Genomic DNA, 17,341 nt, shown 5'->3' with positions numbered 1-17,341 from the left:
TTATTGTGCTTTCAAATAATTTGAGGGCTTCTTTGAATTGAATTTTGTTTGACTTTTTTTGTTGACTGTCAAAGGGTTTTCCTCAGTGTAAGTATAGATGAAGTTGCATATCACAGATTGTTAAAACCCTTTGGGGGGAAAAACTTACATTCAGCAGTGTGTATGTCAATCATTTTTCACCCCCACTCAGTGGTAAATACAGCTCCACTTACCCTCTGTTTTGACGGGGGGACTCCTGTAGTCAAATGTCCTTACACTTTTAAGTGGCTCTCTTGAGTTTTGTCTGTGTGAAGAGCTGCTTTTCCTTCTCGTGCATCTTCTCAGATCAGTGTAAAATTTGACTCGTGTAAAAATGGTTGAAGTTGAAAATATGTTGGATAATCTGACAGACGAAAACATTTAAATACCAACATATCGGCCCATTTGGGACCCAGTATGACAACAGGAGGGGGGGGGAATAGAAGCCATCAGGAGAGCAAATTAAGGTCATTAAATGTGCCGCTGTAACGTCAGCTGCAGATAAGTACTGGTAGGCTGCTCTCTTTTGGTTTTGTCCTACAGGTTGTCCATGTCTATTACAGACCGCAACATTTAAAATGCTGTCTGGAAAAATGAATGAAATTACTGGAGCGTGCAGTGAGTGTTTCAGTCCCAGCTTCCCCCCTGTATTTTTAATCTTGTCCGAATGGAGCTTAACTTGAATTTTCCTCTTTTGGATGAGGCAGCACTTTTTTTGTAGCCGTTTTCACCCTCTGTTTTCACCTCCGAAACAAAGTACACATAAGCAGTAATACTATATGAGCATTCAGTGCAAAGTTAAACTGCAGTTGCTGTTTGGAGACTAAACTGCTGACTCTACAAAATCCAGCTCTAACATAATTCGAACAAAGGCCAGTGTAAAATGTAGTTTTGTGTTTTTGTCGTAATTTATGTGTGTTCCCGCGCTGGAGTAATTCCTGTGAGGTTTCCACACAGGAATTAAACAAACTGTAATACAATCTTTCTTGACAAATAATCAAGTTTATTTAGATCATTTAATGACTCACAATTGACGTCTGACCTTCATCTGTGGATTTGTTGAACTTCCCTTTTACTGTGTGTCCTCCAGACTTTTACTTGGTATCTTTTTTTACTGTGAATATTGCACACTTACTTACATACTTGGTTAATACGCACCAGTAATGTAAATGCTCAATTGTTTTGGCAACAGGCTGCCAGCTTTAAAAACATAATATTATTCAACGTTATTATATTTCCATAGGTTAACACACACTGTGATAATTGCAGTCTTATGTATTTCTGTTACACACTGCTGTAATTAATGCGTCCCCCTCACTCGACTAATTAGTTTTATAGGTTCCCACAAAGGATTTAAACTGACTGTAATACTGAGAGTCTGTAATTGATTTAGAGTTTCATTTACAGCATGTGTTAATAACTACACTATATATCAGTGTAACCTGCTAGCTGCAAAATCATGGAGGATGTGTGGAACTCTTGTTTAGTTTTTTTACCGTAGTTTATACAACATATTCCCTTAAATATTCATTAACTCTATGGAGTGGTGATATCACCAAGGAACCAAATATTATGGACTCACATCTGACAGTTGCCCTTTACTGTAGGTACCTGCACCGCATCTTTTAACCTTACGTCGTGTTTCTCTATCTGGAACATCTCACTACACACCAGACCTACTACTGGAATGCATTTTTTTTTTTTACTCCACAGATTAATTTATTTCCTAGAAGATTACCTGGAAAGAACCATGTGATTTTGTGCTCATTTTGAATAAAATATAGAGTGATCAGCTGGTACACAAACATTTAACTACACATAAGCCCCTCGAGACTCTTGGACAGAGGACAGCAAGATAGTTTAACATGACATGTGTCAACAACTGCGTGATAAATGTATATTTAATTTGAATTCAAGTTGAGCCTGAACTTTAACTTGTAGAATATCAATAAAGAACTCAACACAATTAACTTATAACACACCTTTGTCTGTATTCTTCCTGGAACGTTTACCAAACTACATAATAATTTTAAAGAATTAATTTCAAAATAAGTACCTGTAAAAATAAACCGTCAACCATTAGTACCTGCTTTTTCCCAGTTTCCACTCGTACTATCACCAATGAAGCACTCTGCAGGGATTTGACCTGCAAACTTTCTGCCGCATTCGTATTCCTGTTAGACTACATCTGTACCCTCATATCACTGTAATTAGCTGGTTTAAGTGTCCAGTCTAATACCAACTAAAAAAATTACCCTGTCGTGTGTTCAGGTCTTTCTTTTATCCTCTTTAATCTAACATCAATAAAATAAGAGGTGGCGTGTTTCTGTACTGATGTCGGGCTCCGTGTTGTCAGGTATGTCTGCGTCTGCCTCTCCATCTGATTCTCTCTCCGTGCGCTTCTCCTTCTCTCTCTCTCTCTGTTCTGTTTTATTGATGAAGGCAGTAGGGACTTCAGGGGATGCCAGTTATTTCAGCTCTAGTTGCTTTGCACACACACGCACGCACACAATGACACACACACACACACACACACACACACACACACACACACACACACATTGCTGGCCTACTTTCCCAGGTCTTTTCCCTCTGGATGGGTTTGGGTCTCTGTGGTCACGGAGACAGATCACTGTTCAAACGCGCACACACGCAACATGCAGCAGTGACACACAAGCGCACCCAGACAGATGTGTACAACTGCATGCGCATACATGGAGGCATGTGCGGCAAGACAAGGTCATAAATAAAGCAAAGCCGTCCTCAGCTGTTTGGACTTAATACTACTGGACCTCTCTTTCTGCCTCTCTTTTGCCAGATTTATTTTATTTTGGTTTATTATATGTCAGATTCTTATCATTAGTTTAAAAAGTTAAATCTATAGACAGAAGTTTTTTTTCTATATTGGAATAAAAATGTAAATAGAAATGTTTGTGGAATACTTTGACATTCCTCGTGGTAAAATAAATGTGATTTTATTCTACGTCATGAAATAATAGGTATTCATCATCAAGGAATGGCCGACCTGTCTGTCTCCGCTCCCTCCGTCAGACTGGATTTTATTTCTGACTAAATATGTTGGTTGTTTCTCTGTCTGCCCGCAGAGCGTTGTTTGACTACGACGGAAGTGCGACGGATCTGAGCGCGCCGAATCCGGCCCTGCCGTTTCATTTCGGGGACATCCTCCATGTGAGCAGCGCTGGCGAAGAGGAGTGGTGGCCCGCCCGTCACCTCAGCCCCCCGCCCACGAACTGCCCTGAAGTTGGGGTCATCCCAAGTCGCCGGAGGTCAGAGTTCAAAGAGTTTCATACGGGAGTGTGTGTGTGGAGGGGGGGGGGGGTTTGAATTGATTCTCATTTCATTGAATGAAGCCTGCGAGTGGTTTCGGGCTCTCAAACCGAACCTGTGCTGCTGCTGCTGCTCCAAACCTCCCCCCTCCACTTCCCACATCACCCACCTGTTCGCTCTGAGTCTGGGTTTCACTGGGGGAAGGTTTGTGATCCGCGCTGCCTGCTGCCTGCTGCCTGCTGCCTGCTGCCTGCTGCCGGCGACAGCCTCTGCAGCTTCAGTTTTCACATTGCACTGTCATTTTTCTGTTGACTCACATCACTGCGAGCATCATCATTATGCAGAGTGTGCTGAATGTAATCCTGTGGTGGAAATAGAGATGTATGTCTTCCTCTCACCCCCCCCCCTCACCCCCCCCCCCCCCCCCCCCCCCGCCTTGTTTCCCCCCTGGAGGAGGTGACAGATGGATGTTGGTAGGTTTCTGAGGTGCGAGGAGGAGACAATTTAGTACGATTCCTGTTACCGTCGGTGACACTGAGGGAGGTGATGACGGGGGATGGGAGGGATGTGGAAAGTGACGGAGTGAAAGGAAGGAAAGTGAGGGAGTGTTAAATGACAGTGAAAGCGGGAAGGAGGGATTAAAGAAAGAAGGAGCGGGATGTGAATGCACAGAGCAGGGAAGAGATTGTCACACATGGGTTTTACTGCAGCGTATTATTCGGGCTAATCAAATATCTGTGTTGTCTTAAAAGGCTAGAAGCTGAGGTATTACAGACTGAGGTTTAAAAAGTAGTATTACAGATGTTAGAATACATCCAGTGGATGTTTAAGTATTACAAGAGATGTTAAAATGTAGGGTATTAGAATAAATACGCTGCATTTGGGATTATTAGAGGCTGGTATTATAAGGAAAGGTTATTAGTCAAATTCAGTCAGTCTTTTCATGTCGGCTCTGATATCAACTCATTTCCTGTCTGGTCTTCTTCTCCTCTCTCATTTCTTCCTCTCCTGTCCTCTCTCTTCTTCGCTCCTCTCTTCCTTTTATTTGTCTTTCTTGTCTCCTTCTAGTCCTCCTGCTTCTCCCACTTTCTTCTCCTCATCCTTCCCTGCTCCTCATCACCTCCTTATTTCCCCTCTCCTTCTGTAATAGTAATAAAAAGTGGAGAGAAAACAACAGAAAAAAAGAAAAAACTAGCAAATGAATAAATACAAATAAAAAAAAAAAGACAGTTTTTCACCTCCTTTTTCTGCTGCACATGCTGCACATGCTGCTCCTTCTCTCCTTATCCTCTTACCTGTTCCTCATCTCTCCTCTTATCCTCTTCTTCTGTTTCCTCCCCTCATCCTCATCCTCTCATCTTCTTCTCTCCTCCCTCCCCTTCTCCACCTCTTGCTGTTCCACCTGCTCCTCCTCCACCTCTCTTCACCTTCTCTCCCCTCTCTTCTTCCTCTTCTCCTCTTCTATCTCCTTACCTCCTCCTCTCCTTCCTCTTCTTCCGCTTCTTTTTCCGCTCCACCTGCGCTCCCTCTCTCCTGCTCCTCCCCTCGCACCATTGTTTTAATGTCCTTCTTTCTCGCTCTCATTCTCCCTTGCTTTCTCTCCTCTTCCTCCTCCGCCTCTCCTCGTTCTAATCATGTTATTTGAAGGAAAGAAAAACAGTGAGAGTGGGAGTGTAGAAAAGGCTGGGCTGCAGATGCAGTAGTTTAAACAAGCCCTGTAGAGGTATTGTTTGCTTATTGTTTGCTTATAAAGCCTTTGAGAGCTGAGATGCCATCAACAAAGTAAAGAAAGGCTCCCGGTTCAACATTTTTTCCTTTAGTTCTTATTGTGTTTTTTTATATTAATTGTCGACCACATTGCTGCTGTCGGTGACCACATTGCTGCTGTTCGGCTGTTTACAGACATCATGAGGCTAAAAGCTGCATTATGTAAGACTTTGTGCAAAAAGGCATCTGGCTTTTCAGCTTAAATTTCATTTAAAAATCTAGGCTTCAGCAGTGAAACAGGTCCCAGAGATTCACCTTATTTTAAATTCTCGTGTTGGGATATGACCACCAGCAGGAAATGGTCCTGCACAGACAGTGACAAATCTAAATTTAAACACAGGTGGGAGAAATGTCTCCACGGCAGGAGCAAGCAGAGCCTTTGTGAGGTGAAGATTCCTTTTGAGCTGTGTGATGTACATTGATCTAACCTCTGTACTTCATTACTCTACATTTCTTTTAACGTAATCACAGCCCATTCGGATTAGTGGATACGACAATACTATCTGCTCTTTACTTTCAAGTTACATAATATTCTGGATATTAAAGTCCGCAAAGTTCCCTCAGCTTCCTCTCAGTGCTATTTAAAAAGCCCATAATCTCATAGTGATGCTTAAAGATAGCCGCACTTCAAATTCTGATAAATTAAGCTGCGAAATTACTTTTCAAGTAAAGGGATAATGTGTAATATTTTCCATTCTTTTAAACGTGAAAAGATCGGAAATGTTGGCTGTGAGGTTAAAATAGCTCTACAGTTTCAGGGTGGGAAATGTTTAAAGGTCCCATATTTCACTCTTTTCTGGTGTTTTATTTGAAGTCTTGATATTTATAAGAAGGTATTTTGTATTTTTATTTGAAGGACCAAAAAACATCTAAACAAAGTTTTACATCTCCCCTTGTTAATCTCTCTGGAGCTCTACCAAGAACAGGCTGTTTTGTGTCCGTGTTTTTTAAAATGCTGGGATAGCAGTGATGCTCTCTTCTGATTGGCTGAGTCTTTTCTGAGTGACATACACCCAGGCCAATCACAGGCTTTTCTTCGGTCTTGCAGCTTTATGACAGGATGACCACTGTATGTTTTCTTCTGCATAAAAAGATTGCATCGTGGGTCATACTGAGGGCGGCCATTTGACATGAGTGTGAGTTTGTGACATCACAAACTTACACATGTCAAAGTGACACAGATACTTAATACAGGCTTTGCATTTTTTTGTGAACTGCATGTTTTGACACTTTAACCCTATTTATATGGCACCTGCTGTAGGATCAAAAAATAAGGAAATCTGAATTTATACAATATGGGACCTTTAAGATGAAGAAGAACTTCTGATTGAAAATATTTTTTGCCTTCATGGCTATTAAAATGTTCCTCTTTTTGTTTTATTCACAGGGCAGAGAAGAAGGAGAGATCGAGGCTAAAGACAGTCAGAGTGACGAGGTCTCAGGACAGATTGGTGAGTGGCGACCTTTCTTATAATCCCTAAAATTAACACCACAGAAACGTCACAAAATCACACGTTTCAGTTACAGCACACCCTCCTAGAACGCCACAAGTACTAGTGCACGTATCACTATTCAAATCAAACAGTTTATTACACCATCGAACAGATTGCATCGTCATAAAAGTAACACAGTAATCAAGACAACCACTTGTTAGTGTGGATGGGTAACTATTCATGAAAGACTCATTCAAAGTACATACATTTCTATTATGTATCCAGATATTTGAGATCTAAAAGTTCAGTCTGAGTTCACAGGCGAGGCACCAACGTGACTTTAATCACACTTCACACGGGGTGATGATGAGAGCTGACACACGAGTTTAACACGAGCTATTGATATCACCGTGTTGTCGGCTCGCTCTCTCACTCTCCCTCTGTTTTCTTCACACTGTGTGAATCAGCAACTCTGCAATCAGCAGCTCTGCGTGGTGAACAGATGATAATTAAAAATGATCTCACACACACACGGTGTATCCACCGACACCATGCTTTGAAAAAGAGTGCAATTAAGTCTTAGCTCACTCAAACAATGTGTGTGTGTGTGTGTGTGTGTGTGTGTGTGTGTGTGTGTGTGTGTGTGTGTGTGTGTGTGTGTGTGTGTGTGTGTGTGTGTGTTGCTAAGAGAGCCCCTGATCGTTCAAAGAGGGCTTCTGCTGATAACACTCAGGATGCAGTTATGAGGATCTTCGGTGTGATGATTAATGCTTTCTCTCTCTGTGTGTCTCTGTAGGATCAGGATGATAAAGGTAGGTATTCTCTTCATCGCTGACACCTGCTGGTCAGTGTATTTAACTGCAGCTCTAACCAAAAGCTGACTGCCACTCCTGTACGGTGTCAGTTTTAACCCTTAATATAATTTTAAATCCTCCCTCAATGTGCTCCTCCTCAGTCCTGCTCGGGGATGGAGGGAGAGGAGCAGGAGGAAGATGAGAATGTGCACTGTAAAGTTTGCATAAGGCTTCTGTGCAGGATGGTTCTGTTTTTCACCTCAATATTCTAACAATATGTCGACTTTTTAATGACAGCTAACATAGAAAATCTGCAGCTCAAAGCCAGCCAGCAGCCAAATATGAAAAACTCTGCAGTAGTCCATTAAAATAACTGGTCAGTGGTGGTTTAAAACAATAGTCAGGTGATGTTGGGGGATGAATTTGTTGTCCTGAACAATATACATTCTAATGTATGAGGCCTCATCAGTCTGAGGGGGGACTTCCAATATTGCAGCATATGTGGCACAAATTCCCTCATTTCTATTCTTTTTATACTAAAAACAATGTAAATTTGTAGGATATCCACTTGCAGAAACAACTTAAGTCTCACATTAGTTAAATCATTATGCTTTAAGTAAAAGCATCACATTTGGCTTGAGACTTCAAATTTGGATCACAAGCTGGAAGTGTGGAGTCTTTTAAAATGTCCTCAGCTCCCAGTGAGGGAAACAAATCTTCCAACTTTATGAAGTCGAATCCTAAATTTCTGCAGAACACTTTTAAAATGATTTCATGACATGAGGAAATGTACAACATTGATATCCGATTTATATGCTTTTCTGAGGAATCTTAAGTCTTTCGTTGTAGAAATCTTGAGTAGTTAACTGTAGTCTGTTGGAGGCTGTAATGTTCAGGCATTGTACAATGCCTACAATGTACTCTGGATTAGCTCACATGGAAAATGGATAGGTGGGGTGATTGTATTTTTTTATAAACTGCCTGTGATTGTGAGACAGCACGAATGCAAGTTTATGTGTGTTTGTTTGTATCTGTGTGTTTGTATGCGTGTGTGTTGCTGACTCTGACCTGTCTTGTCCTTCCAGAGCTGGTAACCTCTGGCACCAGCGATAGTGAGAGTAGTTCCTGTAAGTCTAGACCCTCCTCTGTCGTCCTCTATCTTTCTTTCTTTAATCTCTTTCTCCCTCTTCCTACCACTTCTTTTTTTTTTTTTTTGGTTGAATTTTGTTTTAAACCTCAGCTGCTTAATGCAGCTGCTGGTCTGTCTGTCTGTCTCTGTGTGTGTGTGTGTGTGTGTGTGTGTGTGTGTGTGTGTGTATGTGTGTGTGTGTGTGTGTGTGTGTGTGTGTGTGTGTGTGTGTGTCTGTGTCTGTGTGTGTGTGTGTGTGTCTGTGTGTGTGTGTGTGTTTCTCTCTGTGTGTGCCGGTGGGTGTGTGATATACATACATGCACATGTGTACTCGTGTGCGGTGATTATTGTGGTTTTATGTGCATGAGGGTGTTGGTGTGCAAGTTGCCTTTCTCTGATTCTCCAGCCTGCTTTTCCAGAGCAGTTGAAGAAGTCTGTTCCAAAAGTAGAAAAAGGGTAAGAAGTCCGTAATCCATGCACTGTGCCTCTAAATGTGTGCATCATTTCTGTTTGTCCCAACAGCGGGCCAGGAGGAGACCTTCCTCACCTACCAACCTGTCATGCAACAGGAAGGTCAGTATCTAACTCCTCATCCTCATTATATATCATATATTTGAGGTTTATTGTCACTGTTGGAGGGTTTAGTCCACTGAGGCCACTCACCAGCATGCATGCACTAATAATGAGGAAAAATAAGCACGTATGCAAACCTGCAGTCCCCCTCCACCCACTGTTTGGGTCTTTGTGAACTTCTTTTGGATGTTCGAGCTTCACTGTACACAATGATGTATGTTCGGTTTGACACTAAAAGGCTTCTTTCAAATCCGTCTGCTTTGTGTGAAAAGTTTCTTTGTGCTCATCTAAAATGAAACAGCTGATGTGGAAACTGGAAGGCTGCATTGCACAGTCACTCCGAATGGACTTTGAGAGATGCAGGAGACATCTTGTGTCATGTGTGTAAACTCTTGATATAAGTGGAAGCATATTGTAGTTTTAAGAAAACCTTTTCAAATTGTTATTTCAGGCAGAATATTTTGACTCTCAACATAACTGGAGGGGATCTTTAATTTGTAATGATTGATTTTAACAGAAAAAAAACAACAGTTGAGTAATTGCAAAACTTAAAGTATCTGCAGCTTGTTTAGCCTCTTAAACCTCACTGAAGCTGTTGTGGGTTGGTCAATACAAACTCGTGATTTGCAGCCAAACTTTTTTTTTTTTTTTTTTTTTATCCTTTTGGAAATCCAAAATGTTACTAAAATACCAAATACTGTAAGTGTGTTAAATGAAGAGTCCGTTCAAGCTGATACAGATTATATAAAATAATAACTTTAACCTTAAACCTGCAGAAATTAAATTTTTCTTTGTCACTTGAGGAAAAGCAAAACAAGCAGTGAACACAAAAATGGACTCGTTAGAAATATACTTAGTTCACCTTGAATGCTTCTGTGTTGCTGCTGCTTAACTCAACTGTCTATGTGTGTATCAACCTTTTTTCTCAGTTAATTACACACGGCCGGTCATCATTCTTGGACCGATGAAGGATCGGGTCAACGATGACCTCATCTCTGAGTTCCCTGACAAGTTCGGCTCCTGCGTTCCACGTGAGTTTCTTGATTTCACTATCGTGGAACTTTGAACATTGAAGGCAACCTCATTAACCTCGACCATAAAACATAATATTTAAACTATAAAACCATGTTTAAGATACTGACACATTAAACTGATGGTAGGTTTTGTTGTATATTTTTTATAATATTGTTATGAACTCACTGGAAGTTGATGATTAACTTATGTTTTTTTTTTTTTTTAAATAAAACAAAACTGAAAGGCAACTTTATCCCACTTTTATGCCTTTTCATTGTTACCGGCTTGCTTAACAGAGCTTGAAAATGAAACATGGGTCCCAAAGAAAAATGTAAATCGACAATTAAAAGTTAATTAAAAGAAAAATAAATATATTTCAATTTCTTGAAAAAAGAAATCTGCAAATAAGTCAGATGTGAGAGGGACTCTGAAGCTCCTACTACCATAGCATCTACTGTCATTTTTTTGTATTCTATTCTGAACAGTAAAGAGCTCCAAATAGTAAGCTAAGCTGTGTACGAGTTGTCTGCCAGTATACATTCATACCTCTGATCCTCAGACACAACGCGGCCGCGGCGAGACTACGAGGTGGACGGCAGAGATTACCACTTCATGTCCTCCAGAGAGCTCATGGAGCAAGAGATTCAGGAACACAAGTTCATCGAGGCCGGACAGTATAACAACCATCTGTATGGAACCAGCATACAGTCTGTCAAAGAGGTCGCTGATAAGGTGAGACGGAGAAAACCTAAATGGAGGAGAGGACAAGTACTGCAGAGGAGATTGATGATCGATTGAGGGCCCAGTGTATAGAGTTGTCTGACTGCCTCTCCGTCTGACTCGCTTTCTGTCTCTCAGGGGAAACACTGCATACTGGACGTATCAGGGAATGCGATAAAGCGTCTCCAGCTGGCAGGCCTCCATCCCATCGCTATCCTCATTAGACCACGAAATGTCGACAACATCCTGTAAGTGACGTGAATATCAACACGCCCGCCGTAACATTAACAACAACCTGTATTATACACCTGTAACAAAATGCATTCAGTGGCTCTTTTCTGAGCTTTCTATCATATCATATGAACCACATTAGCAGACAGGAGGCTCTTCAGTTAATACTCTTAAATCACTTCTCTTGCATGTGGGCTTAAAATTTGAACCCAAACATTCGTTCTTGCTACAGAAACACCACAGGGTTCATTGAGTAGCTGTTGTCGATATCACGCGGTCGTCAAATGTGAGGCTAACATGACTGAGAGTATACAAGTCCTAAGAGTGATCAAATATTTCAACATCTACATCTCTGCGACAGCTCAGCAGGTTACAGAAGCAGCTGCTGTTTTTTCAGCTGCCGTTCCAAAATCAAATATTTGATTTCAAGCTCAAAAGTATCCTAATCTGAATACGCTAATTTGATGCAATTTAAGGTGCATCCTCCAAGTATCACTGGAAGTGAGATAATCAATATTTTATGAGTATGATAAACATCCACTTGTTAGCTAAAGAGCATGCAACAGTGTACGTAACGGGAACATGAAAGTAAAATGCTCCCTGTCAGATTATTAACTCAGAATTACAGTGTTCTTTCGGCAATTTAAACTACAACCAGCATAAAACAAAACCTGCAAAATGACCTGTGGGTGGCAGTAAAGTGTTACACAACAGGTTGTAAATGAGAAATATGATATAATATAATTTCTGCAAATTTTTTCCGCTCTGTCACTGACTAAACACCTCTGTTGGTGCTGCAGGTACTTTTCAGGCATCGACAAAATTGACACTGACATGAAATGACATTAATTACATTTTTGTGCAGCATGCAGAAAAATCAGTTCATGTTTGAACTGAGGGAACTCAAATCCCAAGTCGTCAAAAGTCACACCATCAGACAGGATAATTACGTGCTTTATTTCTAAAACATTTGCTTGATTTTTTTGTTTTTGTTTTTGTCCATATATACACTGTAAGCTGTCTGCATGTTGGTTAATGCTGCAATGCTTTGCAATTCTCGTTCAGTCATGTTGGTGCAGCTCCAACAAAGGTTAAACATCATCAAGTCATTCAACCGCTGTTTAACTTCACAGTAGGATCAGTGAGGTTACCGAGACATGAAAAAACACTCTTTACATTATTTTCCTGTGTCTTTAAATTTGATCTGTTAGCTTGAATTAGCATCGTCTCTCTTTCCGCAGAGAGATGAACAAGCGTTTAACTGAGGAGCAGGCGAGGAAGACCTTCGACCGAGCTGTCAAACTGGAGCACGAATTCACAGAGTTCTTCACCGGTTAGTCTCCCTGCAAGCACACGTGCACATACGAGTCGGTGCCGCCCTTCTGTATGCACCTTAGCTCCTTCGTTTTCTGAGTAATGTTTATGGTTCTGTGTGGGAAACTGAAGCAGAAGTCCGTTTTTGTATTGATTTCCAGAAGTATTCCACCACAGTTCAAATAGAAACTATTAAAAAGTACGGCTGCAAAAGTTGGGTGGACTCATGGTTAAAATTATTATCGTTATCATGCAAAACCAAACTATGTGCCGTCATTTTTTTACTCTTACATTTTTTTCCTAAAGTAAGTTTTTATTCTTATACATGTTACATCTGATTAAATTCTTCACAGGAAAAAACATCAAATTCTATAAGGTATTTTTTTTTATATTTAATTAAGACATTATATCTTCACTCATTTTTATGTAAAGTAAGCATGACCAACACAAGAGATTCGGTCGGTGACACAATTCATACATTTGGAAATTTTCATATATTTTTGTAGAATTTTCAAAGTATATCTTGGCTAAAGCACATTAACACGATCCAAGTTTGTGATACAGTTTATTTTTCCACTGGAGGTGGTTGGTGGTGGTCTTTAAACCGAAAATAACTCATTGTTAAGCCTCGGGTGCAGCGGGATCAAGCTGTGAAACCCGACACTGATATATTATCACCTTTGAAGTTGATATGGAAAACATGTTAACACACAGTGTCTCATTTACACAGTTACAAATCATCATTTGTAAGTCGTTTTTTTTGGCCAAGTTAAAAATTCACTCTCTTTAAGTTCTGTTTTTGGTCTCCACCGGGAGACCGAAAGGGGAAGATTTGTGTCTGTAGCAGAGAAGTTCTTCACCGTGTTCACCAGGGAGTCTCTGATCGTGTTCTTTGACTTGTTAACACATCTTTGGGTGATTCATTTCTTCTTCTTTTTCTCTCTGTTGCAGGTATAGTCCAGGGTTTGTCTCTCGAGGAGGTTTACTCGCAGGTGAAGCAGATCATAGAGGAGCAGTCTGGTCCTTACATCTGGGTGCCCACCAAGGAGCGACTCTGAATAAACACACACATGCGGCATATTCACGCACACATCACTCTTCTTCACACTTCCTACTCATCTAATTTTCTATTATCAGCCTGCTTCCTCTCTCTCTCTCTCTCTCTCTCTCTCTCTCTCTCTCTCTCTATCTCTCTCTATCTCTCTCTCTCTCTATCTCTCTCTCTCTCTTACACACATCACTACACCCATTTACACAAGCACATAAAGTCGGATGAGGCTGGGACTATCTGGGACTGCTACTTCCGGAAGTGGGAGGAGCACATGTCTGTCCAGCAGCCTATTGGTGGATCTTCCTACAGCTTGGTTCCTTAATGTTTAAGGAGGTGGTTCAAATCAATGCGACATGTACCATTATCTGATTTGATTTCATTATTGTTCTTCTTATTGTTGTTGTCGTTGTTGTTTTCATATTAACGAAGGGTAATGCACATTCATGTATGGGTTTGTAATGATAATATTGTCACCAAGAGGCAGACTTTTGCACGCTGTAGCTTTAAGAGCATGTTTTTGGGACAAAATCTTGATCTCCTTTCCCGTCCGTCTGTCTCTCCTCATGGCATCTCTCCTGCTTGGAGTTTCTCTTTCTTGTCTTTTTCTACCTTTCTTTAATCTCTCATCCCCTCTTTTCCTCCCTCTCTGTTTTGACTATCCACAGACTTTAGATATGAAGTGAGAATGATTATTACAATTAGAATATTCCCCCCAGCATTTTTTGGCATCGAGGGCCAAAATATATAACTATAGTACAATTACTGTTTAGAGATGTAGCACAAAGCATAATCATAAACAGCTTAGAATTTGTGCGATTGAGTTACTCGTTAATAATTATTGTAGCAAGTAGAAATTTTCAATCAGAACTTAAAAAGAAAACTTAGATTGCTTTAAAATAGATAAAGTACAGAATGTTCTATCACCATTTTGGTTTTGGAGAGACGAAAAAGATCCTCCATGCCGTCCATTTGGAGCTCTGGGCCTGTATTTATCAAATTTCGGAGAATTCTGTTTTAGTTTTTCACTAATAGATTAGAACCGATTTATCAGGCGTCACAATACTAGTTACAGACAGAGAAACATGGGAGAGGAGCTCTTATGTGATGACATAAATAACCACATGAATGCTAAGAGCAGGAATAACCAGTCGGAGACAAGGGTTTAGCCTACATCTGCACTATTGTTCAATGTTTTCACTAAATCCTTATCTCCATCTTCATGACAATAATCTAATTTATTTACAAAAAACAATCAAAGACCATTTTTAAGTCACATGCATTTAATAAGTAGCTTTAGTTTGTGAATATAGTCGTAAAACTGAAGGAATTTTACTTTTGCCTTTCACTTTCATCCAAAATATTACTCAGCAACTTGCTAAATACAGGCCCAGAATCTGTGTTAAAGAAACTTGGCTGTGTTTTGTCCACTTCTTCATCCCTTTAGGACTTCTCTGCCTTTCTTCCCACCGCCTCTCCTCTTCCTCCTCTCTGTCTCACGCCTTCATCTGTCTCCTTCTCCCCTCTCCACATCCACCGTGTGTGACATTAGTGGAGCACTCAGACATTAAACAGTGTATCATCTTCTTCATCAATGCTATTATCACGATCATAATCATCAGCATCATCTTTACAGCTTTCCTTCTTACTGTAGTTGCACTAATGAGGGCTTGTTTCTTAAAAGCATCTTGGCGCGACAGAGCTGATACCATCCCAGTGTTTCTGGTTTTTGGATATGATGATATGATACACTCCATTTTATTTTGCTGAATATTACTGTATGCAGGTTTGAAGAGAAGTCAGGGAACAGCTTTCGGTGAAGGTTTTTGCGGTTATCTCATTTGCTGTATATCATGCTGTTGTTCGGACTAATTCGCTGCATTGCTCTTTTTCCAACAGGTTTTGTCATGATGGATTTATAAGTGGGAGCCTTCAGACTCCCTAACACAGTGCCGTGTGTGACCTCAGCACTTCATATGTTACTGCGTGGTACAGTTATGGTTATTGAGTTGTTGTTTTTTAACCTATAATCCAGATCATTGTAGCTTCAAAGGTGTTTTCATGATCCTACAGATGTCTACTTTCTGCCCAGAAGACAAAACGTTAGCCCAGGGCTGAACCAGTGTTTCAATCCAACGCTGCTGCAGGTCACACAGCTTGGACAGCAGATGTAAAGGTACAAAGAGGAGTTCCATATTTTTTTTAATTTTTTTTTTAAGGAGCTGCAACAATAACAGTACAAGATGCCAGCTCAGTTAGTCATGTGACCCCTTGTTTTGTACATCCGCTAGCTGTAGCAGTCTTTCCAGAGTCTCTGCTGCTCATAGCAAAGACTGAGGAAAAGCTCACTTGAACACAAAATGTACTTAACTTCACTCACGCTGAAGACTAAAAAGAAAAAAAAAAAAATCCTCACAAGATCTTTTCATCTTTTTCAGCACTGCAGCTGCTTTAATATCAGTTTTTCTTTTTTTCTTAGGCCATTTAAAGCAACATTATGCAACTATTTTACCTTATATTCAGTTTAATTAATACCTTCAGAATCATTTTGACAGTACACTAACTTGTAATAGGAGACAGCGTCACCTTCATTCCCACTCTGCATTACCGCCTTTATGCACTTTGCAACGTGGGTTAACTATGTGCAAATCTTCTGGGAAAAGTGCACAACACTTCCCAATCCCATGCATTCTGCCTTGACGTGTGTGTACACCGCGATTGCTAATTTGTATTGATATTATGATTTTGTGTGATAACTGCTTATGGCCACAGAGGCCACTGTTGCTGGTGCTATAGCATAAGTTGCATAAAGTTCTTTTTGGGATGGGCATTTAAAGCAAAAACACTATTCACTAGTGGGAACCATTATTAGAAGGCAGTTAGAAAACAGCTTGTAGGTGCATTCACGCCCCCGTCTGGCGGTAATAATGCATTACTACTAGGTGCCTCTAAAAACAAGGGAAATAAGACAAGACGATAGTTCCATAAACTTAAATCTTTTAATTTTTTAACATCTATTAGCAAATTCAAGAATTACAGTGAACAGTTAAACAGTTTTAGTAGATTGAATAGTGTTATGGAGCATTGTTTGTACCAGTGTGTCTCTGTTTGTATGATGTATAAGGACACCCGCTGGCGACGCAGTTTACATCTTACAGTTGCTTTCTCGCTGCACCACTGATCGACTGTTCGTGGCAGGATCAACGGTGAATGTCAACACAACTTTTGTTTGTTTACAAAAAAATTCCACAGAGCGCCTTTCATGTGTCACAGTCATTGTGAAGAAATGTTTTAAACGCAGAAAGCAGACATCTGTGAGAACCGTGTGCCCGCTAACAGGTAAAAATGTGACGCTTTCGACGCCATGTGAGCGACCGACGGAGTAACATACTGAGTGCTGAGGTCAGGAATCATCCTCAGACATGAGGAAAAGAATCTGTTTCAGATGCCAAGATGCTTTTAGTGACGCAGCCCATGTACGGACCTTGTCAGCCACCTACTCCCCATCTCCACCCTCAACCCCGAGGCGACTCCTCCAAGCTGACTGGAGACCAGAGACGTACAGAAAGACTGTTCTGTCAACAGAGTAGCTCTTAGATCCAAATGAGTTCTTTTGACCACATGTGTTTTGAAAGCTTTAAGTGTTTTGTCACAGAATGTTCAGCTAAACTAAAATTTCCTCCCGTCTGTAATCCTCACTGATTGGAGTAGATGAGTGGTGTTTGTCAGATGACAGAACCAGACTCTCTATATGACTCTGGCTGTGTGTTTTAGCCAGGGGACCATGCCACTGTCTGTTAGAGTAAAGCACTGATGCAAAGAATCTATTACAGAGATGGATCTATATCTAACATATTATAATATTTATCCCTGCTCTAACTGCCTATTTTGGTAAAAAAAATAAAATAAAAGTCTTTATTGAGATTTACTGAAATCCATCGACCGATGACCAGAGACCATTATTCTTTGTTTGCGTTGTGGAATGTGTATGAATGTGGATATTGTATAATAA

The 17,341-nt window shown here is 40.5% G+C and overlaps 1 protein-coding gene across 7 annotated transcripts in view; it reads left to right on the top strand.

Moving 5' to 3' along the window:
• Positions 1-17,267, top strand: part of LOC138200422 (discs large homolog 1-like protein) — a 101,096-nt gene extending 83,829 nt beyond the window's left edge. For 6 of the 7 annotated variants that reach the window (XM_069153059.1, XM_069153061.1, XM_069153063.1 and 3 more), the window contains 10 exons: positions 3,123-3,305; positions 6,461-6,524; positions 7,303-7,318; positions 8,386-8,427; positions 8,952-9,002; positions 9,932-10,033; positions 10,576-10,748; positions 10,875-10,984; positions 12,209-12,300; positions 13,233-17,267. In XM_069153059.1, the coding sequence (XP_069009160.1) occupies positions 3,123-3,305; positions 6,461-6,524; positions 7,303-7,318; positions 8,386-8,427; positions 8,952-9,002; positions 9,932-10,033; positions 10,576-10,748; positions 10,875-10,984; positions 12,209-12,300; positions 13,233-13,339 (940 nt within the window). In that variant the 3' untranslated portion in view covers positions 13,340-17,267. The remainder of the gene's footprint in view (positions 1-3,122; positions 3,306-6,460; positions 6,525-7,302; positions 7,319-8,385; positions 8,428-8,951; positions 9,003-9,931; positions 10,034-10,575; positions 10,749-10,874; positions 10,985-12,208; positions 12,301-13,232) is intronic. The other variant, XM_069153060.1, reaches the window with a different exon arrangement.
• The last annotated feature ends 74 nt before the right edge of the window (positions 17,268-17,341 follow it).

Source organism: Embiotoca jacksoni, unplaced genomic scaffold, assembly GCF_022577435.1.
Source record: "Embiotoca jacksoni isolate LCO1_2020_lvr unplaced genomic scaffold, fEmbJac1.0.p SCAF_19, whole genome shotgun sequence".
Taxonomy (NCBI): Eukaryota; Metazoa; Chordata; class Actinopteri; family Embiotocidae; genus Embiotoca; species Embiotoca jacksoni.
This window is presented reverse-complemented; position numbering and strand designations above follow the sequence as displayed.